This window comes from Orbicella franksi, chromosome 2 (genome assembly GCF_964199315.1).
Source record: "Orbicella franksi chromosome 2, jaOrbFran1.1, whole genome shotgun sequence".
In the NCBI taxonomy this organism is placed as follows: Eukaryota; Metazoa; Cnidaria; class Anthozoa; order Scleractinia; family Merulinidae; genus Orbicella; species Orbicella franksi.
In genome coordinates, this window is record NC_138146.1 from 22955035 (window position 1) to 22965123 (window position 10089).

General features: G+C 39.7%; 2 protein-coding genes across 2 annotated transcripts in view; one reads left to right on the top strand and one right to left on the bottom strand.

The window, feature by feature from the left end:
* LOC145471863 (ciliary microtubule associated protein 1A-like) lies at nt 1-5979 on the top strand. Its single transcript, XM_081454886.1, has 4 exons — nt 1-343; nt 898-1121; nt 1691-1831; nt 5700-5979. Exons 1-4 carry the CDS (start codon nt 1-3, stop codon nt 5787-5789), a joined length of 798 nt encoding a protein of 265 aa, XP_081311012.1. The 3' UTR covers nt 5790-5979.
* Nucleotides 5980-6444: 465 nt separating this feature from the next.
* The window catches only part of LOC145478738 (periodic tryptophan protein 1 homolog), an 8581-nt gene continuing 4936 nt past the window's right edge, over nt 6445-10089 (bottom strand). Inside the window, exons 9-18 of the mRNA XM_081456852.1 lie at nt 9887-9983; nt 9391-9452; nt 9046-9079; nt 8647-8724; nt 8332-8422; nt 7738-7817; nt 7456-7497; nt 7269-7374; nt 6682-6764; nt 6445-6592 (exon numbers count right to left, since the gene is read on the bottom strand). Of these exons, the coding sequence (XP_081312978.1) occupies nt 6446-6592; nt 6682-6764; nt 7269-7374; nt 7456-7497; nt 7738-7817; nt 8332-8422; nt 8647-8724; nt 9046-9079; nt 9391-9452; nt 9887-9983 (820 nt within the window). The 3' untranslated portion in view covers nt 6445. The remainder of the gene's footprint in view (nt 6593-6681; nt 6765-7268; nt 7375-7455; nt 7498-7737; nt 7818-8331; nt 8423-8646; nt 8725-9045; nt 9080-9390; nt 9453-9886; nt 9984-10089) is intronic.

Sequence of the window (10089 nt, forward strand, 5' to 3'; positions counted from 1 at the left end):
ATGTCGCAACAAAACAAGGAAATCCAGCTGATTGTTGAAGAGAGCGAAGAAAGCGAGGAAAACAAGGAGGAAAAAGTAGAAATCGCTGCAAAATGTCGGGGACCAGGGCCCGCTAAATATCTGCTTCCGGGAACTATAGGAATTAAGGGCCATGATATTAGAAAGCACCGATGTCCTGCATTTAGTTTTGGCCAACGACACAAAGAGTTTTCCTCGAGTTTCAGCCCTGGTCCAAAGTACATGTTCCCTGCTTATGTGACGCGTAAAGGGAAAGAAGCTTCTCCAGCATTTTCTCTCTACAGTCGCACACCAGATAAACTACACTTTTTCACACCTGGTCCAGGTATTTTAAAAACATTGAAATAGTAAATTAATTGTTATTATTAATACTGGATATGTATTTTGCAAGCCAGATGATCGAAATAGGCCAAGGCAGAGCTAGACCCCATGATGGCTACTGTTTCAAAACGACATTAAGTATAAGTTTACAGCGTTCTATGATTACGAATGCGGTTCTCTTATTGGCTTCGCTACTCACTAGTTACTCTGTTGTAGGTAGCGAGTAGCCTAGCATGCGTGCGGTTGTTGACAAAATGGCGGTCACTCCTCCTGAGAGCATGGCTACCTTATCTGAAATCGTCAAAAGTGGACCTGGATCTGGAATCTCAGTTATGAGCTAAATTTTCGCCGATCTGTCGCATTTATCAGGAATTTTTTCAGATCTCAACCATTAAAGTATTATTCACTGGTCTGTTAGGCATTAAATCAGGAACGCCAACGTAAAAGTATTCATAAATTTTGTCTGTTTATTTGTTTCAGTATTGATTCCAGGTTACTCTCGCATGCTCCATTTTCTCCAGAGTAGAATTATTTTAACCAATTTTTCGATTGTTTCAGGGCAATATTCGCCAGAAAAATTCCATCCACCTCATGAGACGAAAGCTCCATGCTTCACGTTCAAGACACGCACCAAGTATTCGTTCAAAGACCCGACGCCCTCGCCAAACTCTTACTCTCTACCACCCCTGATAGGACCAAAAGGTGTCAACAAGGCATCGGCGCCAGCCTACTCGCTGAGCGGCCGCTCTACCATTGGTGGATTCAGCGAAGATCTTCAAAAGGTGAGAGTCAACGTACATATCTTAAATACATATCTTCCATAATAAAGCGAGGAAAAATTTCATCACACTTATTAGAACAAGGGAAGTAAAAAAGTCTATGTCCCTACCCAATAGTTACATATTTTTTACCGATTCATTTTTAACCATATCCTGACCATATCGGAATATGGTGCCTGTAACACCCGAAGAGGAAGTATCATTAAGGCCAGGATTTAAAACAGCATGATGTTCAAAGTCGTCTTTAAATTCACGTACAGTTACTAGCATGCAGGTTTTACTCTCTTCAGTAATTAGCTCACTTCACCATATACGCCATGCTAATTTTATGCCAACTGACACATATATAAATTACAGGGATCTCATTCAGAAAGAGAGCCCTTGCCTTTACTGATCAAATTAAATTTATACCATAAATATTATGTAGTTGTTAAAATAAGATAACAGCAGTATCGCTTTAGTTTCTTTCACAAAACCTTTATCTTGAGAGTACGAAACTGTCCTCATGTTTTAAGTGCAAAATCAATTTATTATAATATTTAAACTTATTTCATTTACCGTTTCGTCACTAGACACCCGGCCCGGGGACATACAATATCACTAATCCCAATACAAATAAAAAGAGAATGCCTGCATACACTATGAATGGAAGAAACTACATGCCACAGGACTCCACGCAAAAACCTGGACCTGGAGCACACAGTCCTGAAAAGGTAGGCTTACATAAACCGATATTTCACGGTGAGTATTGAATCGAATTGAAACTAAAGGCAGCCTCTAAATTGATCAGACATTTTGCACATGCATGACTAATACTCAAATTTAAATTACTCTGCAATTCTGCTTCAAGTCCTAAAGGCAATAGACCTTTCCTCGGTACTGGACTGGAACTAGTTTGCAATGGAAGCTCGTATCATTAAAAAGGAATAAATTCTGATCTATTTGCATTTAAAAAGAATGCCCGCATTAGGCCCAGTTGCAAGCTGTTCCAGTCCAATTCCGAGAAAACGAGTATGGTCTATTTTCTCTGGCATTAAATTAAGGTTTTATTCATTGCTATAGAGGTTTTGCACGGCAGCCATGTTTCATGCATGGCAAGAACAATAGATAATTTTTCCTATGGGAAAAAAATTAATGTTCTTTCTAAAGCAAAACATTTTCATTGTTCCTGCCATGCAACATGGCTGCCGTGCAAAACCTCTATGATATCCTGTAGTTCCAGATCTCATTAGGCCATCCCGGGAACAAAATGACATGTATTAGTGAAAGCCATAATTATAAAACTGGACCAGAATTCAGGACCGAGAGATAAATTTTGGAAAGACGCAGGAAAAGCCGAACCGTGCTCGAGTGTTCTAAAGACATGCATATCTGGTCATTCTTAAATTCTCAAAAATAACGGGATAGTTTTATTATCTTTGGCTTCTATATGGGCTTTATAATATAGAGATAGCGCGCAAGACAACCCAGCTCTTTTGTCAATCAGGATGCGGCGCAATCGAAATTCAAACCGTATTATAAGTAGTCGTATAACTAAGTATAAATTCGTAGATTCATTGTTTGCTTATCATTAAGTAGTTAATAAAAAGTTCTGATTTGAGTTAAACCAGTCTAATGCGAGGGACACAAAACTCAATAACAGGAAATCAAAAATGGTAACTTTTACCTTGACTGAGTGCAAAGTTGACGCTAGTAACACGGATTTCGTCCCTAACACATTCTGTAGGTTCAAATCAAAAAGGCAGCTCATCTTTACGGAGACACCGTGCGGGGGGGGGGGGGGGGAGGTTCTCTCAGAAAAGTTGGGTGGGGGTGTGCAGCCCACTTCCCAAAACCCTTACCCTATTTATGACCAAAATCTGCGTTTTTTGCTACCCTATTTATGGCCTGGCAAAAACTTCGATACCCTATATACGACCGTTGCCGCTGGTACAGTTGCCCTAAACGTAAGTTATGAAGGGCTTTTATTGATGGTCATATTGATAATGATGAAAAAGTAGCTTCTTCTAAGAAACATAGCAAATTCAAGACTAGAGTGCTAAAACCATACCCTATTCAGGACCAAAATGGCCAAAATCGATACCCTATTTATGACCAAAACGGCTTAAAAACCCAACCCTTTGGGGCCGCACATACCTATATAGCCCATATAAGGGAGTACCCCCCCCCCCCAGGACAGGGACCGTCCTCTTGGCTTTTTAAATTCCTCGAAAACCTTTGGAAAAAAAGGTTGAAAGCAAACCATCATGGTATAAGTGCCGGGATGCAAATCGAAAATGGGCCAAAAACGGGCATTTTAGTTCAGACTTCTATCTCAGGAAGAACCAGATACGCTGTAGCTGAGTGTTGGTTACAGAGTTTCACTACTCAACCAGATTACATGAAGTATTCGAACGGTGCAAATTAAAGTTTGGCATGTGCTCGGGATCCTTTACAGTTGGACACAAGTAAACTGTTTCTCTGGATGCTCGTTCAAGTGCCTGAGACTGCCAGCAATCAGCTGCATGTCCGCTTGTTTTCCAAGTTTTTCTGTGGTTTGAGAAGAAAGCGAAGTGTGAGTAGTGTGAGGAGTCGAGCCGCGATGCCCCTAACCTGCCGAGTCGCGAGAACTATGCATGTAGCAAGGGCTGGAACGAGACAGAAAAAAAGGAGAAAATTAATATAATATGATAAAATAATTTTTTTGTGGGTGAGAGAATGACACACTATTCGAACATACTTCATGACATGGCTGTATGGTCGTCAAGAGCATCTCCTTGCATGTTACAAAGCGGATATGCTTAACATTATCGTTCAAATGCATGCTGGTCACAAGTGTTTTGCTTTCCGTTCTTGTGTGTGTCTTTATTTTCAGTTCTGCATGGTTTGAAACTAGCTTGCGTCTCTAGGAAGAAGTCAAACCACTCATTGTAAAGAGAATCATGATCATGATGACGAGATGAATTTTATTGTCACTCAACAGGTGGACCAAGGACTGCGCTTTTCATTTGGCATAAAACACTCTGAATTCGTGCTGCCCATTCGAGAAGATCCATTAGAGGATCAATAACCTGACCTGAGCTTGCGAGGTAAACGCTACCCAGCTCTCCTCGCACAGTGTGTTAAACGCGTTTACCTCCATCCACATCTTCCACAACAACTTCTGTCATTGCACTTGCCACATTTTCCATACAAGGTTCATTATCCAGTTCATTTTTTCAGCCTTGTTTCACTTTCCGGCGTCACTCAGTTCTTGCAAACCATTTCATCATTGTTGTCGATTCATACTAATGGCATTTAAAAGGGCGTAACTAACCAACAATTCCATTAAGCTAATAACAGCCTTCATTTTCTCTAACTTATGACATTATAATTTGCTTTCACCACTTCCGTATATACACTGTGACAAATATTTACGTCATCACGTCATCGCCACATCATATCTTGAGGGTCATGGTGACGCAGTTCCTGACGGGTTGATGCTATGCCATGAAATATTCTCCACCAACTCGTACAACTGATTATGTACACTAACATAGAATCATTCAACACACCAGCACCGTTTTCAGCAGTGAAATTTCGGGTTTTCGTCATGCACTTCATTTGATCACACCTCACAACACCTATTCGTGTGCGTCACCGCTGATCAATGCTACCGTTAAGTTTGAAAATGTCATCAGTCTTTAGTCAGCCAAGGAGTCAGTGATTTAGAGGAACCACTTTAGTCAGGAGTATATATTTTGTGTTTAGGTGTCAGGAGTGAAGATGTAGTTAGAAAACCTACTTGAAGACCAAGTACCATTTTGGAGATCGCGGGACCGGAAGTCGTTGGAGTAGCACCCTTTAGGAAGCTCGTGCGATGCTCTGACTGGAAGGAAAAAACCCCATGCCAAAACAATAAAAACCTGTTCGATTATTCTCTACGAGGATTTCCCAAGAAATTGTAACTGTTGGTGACAAGACGACCGATCAAAAGCGTGGTAGAAGCATGCTACGAGGCTGGACAGACGATTTAAATAACCAATTCAGATGTAGTTAGCCGAGACTTGAATAAAGCCAAACCATTTTCCAGAAAGTAGTGTGTTCTGTTATTTTAGTAGCTTCTGGACTTGTAGGCAGTTAGTAGAGGAAAATAATTAGTAAATCTCGGTACTAAACGGATAGATAAAGCAAAGAGAAAGCGCTTAGAGAGATAGCAAAAACTCTCACCCTGTAGATTGACAGCAGATAATTAATTCCTGTGCAATTTATTATATTAGTCATTATAATCAAGGCAACAACGGTAATCCTTTTAGGCATTGCTAGAACTAGTTTGCTTCAGCCATTCATTCTAATAATTTCCTTTTTTATACGATCAAGCGACAAGCACGAGCGTTACTTTTTACGCCAGAGATTAATCCTTCTCTATTCTGGAGAAACATGATTGGCAATATCAATGTTCACTAATAGTTTCCACCTGATGATGCTATCGTCTAAACAAAAAGGAAATTACAGTGTGTCATGCTGGAATTCACAGAAATATGCAGGCAGAGACAGGGATAGATTCAAACGTTTGCTTGATTTTTGTCTTAACAATATTTTCATCTCTTTCTCGCTTGCCAGGTGGTGTACAACAAACCTACCGCACCAACATTCAGCTTCGGAATGAGGCACAGCGATTACATCACTGTTCCACTGTCTATCAACACGTGATTCAAAACTAGCCAATCATCCATATGTACAAATGACGTTTTAGTCACGTGTTCAATAACTGTTCAAAATCTTTATTGGCATCTTGTTTGAGAGAGTTCCGCGTAAGTCACCAAGCTATCGCTTCGCAAATTAACACATGTATATATATTCTTTCCTCGTCTTCAACGAGGAAGACTGAAATCTTTTTTGTTTGGTTTACGTGCATGTAATTCGCATTACAAGTTCAAAGTTAACGCAAGAATAAATAAGGTGAAGGTATGTAACTCAGAATTTCATCGGTTTACTTTTCTGTGAGAACTCTTAATAGTGATATCCAAAGTTAAAGCACTTGTTATTATATCTATGCGCTTTGTAAAATATTCTGTGAAAATTTGTACAGAAAATAAAACGAGAATCGAGTGACAAAACTGTGTTTTCCATTTAGAGCAGTTGTTGATCATAGGAGATTGTTCTGTCCAGCTGTGAAACCAACTCGTCCTTCCATTCAGTGGACATCCTTTCTAAAACGAGGTAGAGTCGGTGTATGTTGTGCGAATGGCAGGTTTAACAATTTCCACCCGTCCTATTCGCATACTTTTCGTATTTCCTAAAAACAAAGAAACGAAGGCATTATTTTGCTGTTTCCCACACGTAAAATACATAAAATTAATTTGGGTTTATTTTCGTTTCTTTTTCTTCTTTTTCTTTGAATGACCGCTGTTCATAGCCCCACTCAGGCTCAAAGCTGCCATGGCGTCAGCGGCAGACTCTTCTTCCATGGGCTCAGGATTGACTTCTTTTAATGGTTCCAAAGTGTCGGCAACCTGAAAAGGATTGAACGAGTTTATTTCGACAATGTAAAGAAAACTTCCAGTAAAAGAAACGAACAAAGCTGGTAGCTAAACAAGAGTACCTCCTGCTCCTCTTCTACAGTTTCTTTTTCGGTTTTCACAATTGCAGGCATCAGTCTTTGCCTTGCTTCAAAATGTCGACGAACTAGAACACAATAAAAGTGGGTCAGGCAAGTAGGTTGAATCAAAAGACAACACTTAGCAAAGTACGTTTAAAGAAGGAACGTTACCTCGAACACCTGAAGGAAAAACACGAAAAATGGCTCTTCTCTTTCAGATTTAAATTCGTTTTAGTCTTTTTTTGATGAAAGAAATAAACACTAATTCACAGTGATACATTAAATATTTATTGAATGCAGATGAATCACTGTTACTTAAGTTCGGTGCAAATTTATTCGGGAAGAAAAATCTTATCTCGACATTGACTGACTAACTGACTAACTGACTGTCCGTTTCTCTCTGTTTGTATGTCTGTTATTAGTTTCATCGTCCGACAGACGGACGGATTGACTGACCGACTGTCTGATACACTGATAGACTGACTGACTGACTGACGGAAGGAAGGACTGACTGACTGATTGACTGACTGACTGACTGACTGACTGACTGACTGACTAAAATTATTCTTCAAGTGTTGATTGATAATTACCTGGGTTACTCTCTGTAAGATCCAAGACTCTCAAACCTTGCTTCTCGCCACCGAAACAGAAAACAAATGGCGCATCAGGACAGCAACAGCTATTAAGAATCTTTCCCTGAAAACACCAATTGACAGTAATCAAACCATCTTAAAAAGAAAACTCTAATATTGAGGACAAAGTTCTTCATCTCCTTACCATTTCAAGATTTCTGGATGCCACGAATGAGGGTTTGTTATCCTACAAGGAAACAAGGTATGTTACCGTCAACAAACATCTAGATGTCTTCATACAATTTCATACAGCGCGCCGCATGGGGCGAGATGGGAGCGCAGGGTGAGATGGGTAGGGAGAAAGCTAGAGAGCGAGACGTCGTGTTTTCCTCTTCTCCCTTCCCATCACCTCTTGCTCACCTTACGCCGGGCCGCGCGTTGACTGAAGACGACTGGGTACGAGTCAGCATCACAAGTGTCGCCTTACCTGTATATCCCAGACTTTGACAGTCTCGTCGGCGGATGCCGTGACTAGACATCCGGGAACTTGGCTGCTTAGAGCAAGTCCTACAACCAATACAAAAGAGGAAACAGATTTGCTAGTCGTTTGAGCAATGGCAAAGTGACATAACACGCTGACGTGACAACTTTGGGTGTGGGCGTAGCTCGCGCGACAGACCAAGAACGATAAGTATTTAAGCGAAATTATTCAGCAAAAGCAAAACTGAGCGAAAACGGAGGGGAACTTAGTTCCCTCCTTGTCTACTCTTCTCATCTCTTTCTGCATAGTTAACTATGCTTTCTGCAGCTATCATGCACAGAAGACGTCGGATGTTGTCTCGACTTGACTTGATTTGTGACCATTTGTTTTGTGGATTCAATCTCCGCGATGCTATAAGAGATTCCTTGACCGCTTATGAATTACAAACATTTACGAGAGAGCATTTCAAGCTGTTTAAGATACAGACTGTTGCCTTGGAGACCATGAAACATCACTTGTGCAGGAAGCCTCAAACGTCACGGGAAACGTCGTCAAAGCGAGAAGGGAGGGTAGGGGTAAGGAAAGCCGAAAATTCATCACCTGGTATTGCGTCGTCATGTGCTTTAAGAGTAAACACTGGCGTGTCTGTTCTGACGTCACAGCAAAACACGTGACCAGTTTCTGTGCTAACCTGCACACAAAACAATAAGATACGGATTAACTACAAAATGCTCTTAAAACACTTCTCAGAGACCTAAACACAAACTGATAAAGAAGGAAAATAGTTTTTAAAGCACAAAATGCCTAAGATACAAAAGGCGCACGCATATAGAAACATACTCTAGATGGTTTTTGTCATAAGCACCTTGCCCATTTTTGTTTGAACTTCAGTTTACTTATTGCAAGACTACTTACTAAAAAGTTGTATGGTGAAAAATGATTCCACAGCACTCTTTCCACCTCTGCATCGAATTTCCAAGATTTGATGTTGCTCTAGGATAATAAGGTGTACCGTAGATTAAACTATGTCCTAATGAAGTGGCTTTAAAATGCCGTCTTTTTTACAAAACGAACAGTCTTTGAGGAAATCCTTACATTTTCTGTAGAGATCGCATTTAAGGATGACAGTATCACACAAAAGGCGATTTTTTTGCGGTACCACTCGACAGCTATTTGCTCTTAAAGCCCTCACCCAAGCCCAATCCTGGGGCTTGTTAGATGCAGGTTTATGGAAAGTGGTCAAAAATATAGATTGGTTTCTACAGCTGGATCAACAATAGACCAAACTAACAATATCCAATACAAGAGAGTTACCTCGGGACTTCTGCAATCCAGCGCTTTGGCCTTCCTGTAAAATAAAAATACCAAAAGAAACATGAAATGCAAGGGGAAAAAAAAACAGAAATCGCTAATTTCATTAAAATTCTCAGAAAGTACAGCTTATTTCATGCAGGCTCTTTGGGATGAAAGGACCGACCGTATTCCACTCCCTCTTCTTTTCAAGACTGCATGCAGCCTATAATTTCCTGCACAGATTGCAGAGCAGATAAGGCAAAAAAGCGTGCATTGATCACTCATTTTTCTCATTTTTCCCTTCTTTACATCTTATTTCACACCCACCCGTCACTTTATCAAAATACTTAGCCATATTAAACTTACTTGTCAAAAGATCCTGTAAGTATAGACTGTGATTCATAAGGATGCCACTCTAATGATTGTACCTATCACAAACAAATAAAGAAAATATTTCAAAATAATATACAATTCCTCGGTTTGGAGAAATGTTCTACTAAAAGACAATATATAGTATAATACAATTTTTTTTTTTCTTGTGTTGTCTTTTTTCTTGTGTAGTTTTCTCTTTTTGTCACTTGTAGTATGACACAAGCTACTGATGTAAACTTTTAATAGCCATTTATTAATTTTTAGCCTATTTTTTACAAATTGATGTGAGCTGCTGAATGGAAATAAAAATGTGGAAAAAAATAACAATACAAAATTGCATTCTACAAATCAATTATTTCTTTTCAAATTTGTTCCAGGTATTTGGTCATACAGGGCTATATGCAGATGATAATTTGCTATTAAAAGGAAGATTTGTTGGACTGACTTGGTTGCTGCTCTACTGTTATCATTACAAAGGTTTAAACATTACCTTATCTTTGTGATGTCTTAAGGTGTGTACCGGTTTTGGTTGTGTGAGGTCCCACAAAATAACAGAGTGGTCTGCAGATGCACTTGCTAATACATTCCTGGAAAGTTAGAATTAAAATATTATTACATAAAATCAGCAACAGTCGTGTCTAGCAAGAGGGTGGTAACAAACTATGAAGGATACTCATATCAAGAAAAAAAAAG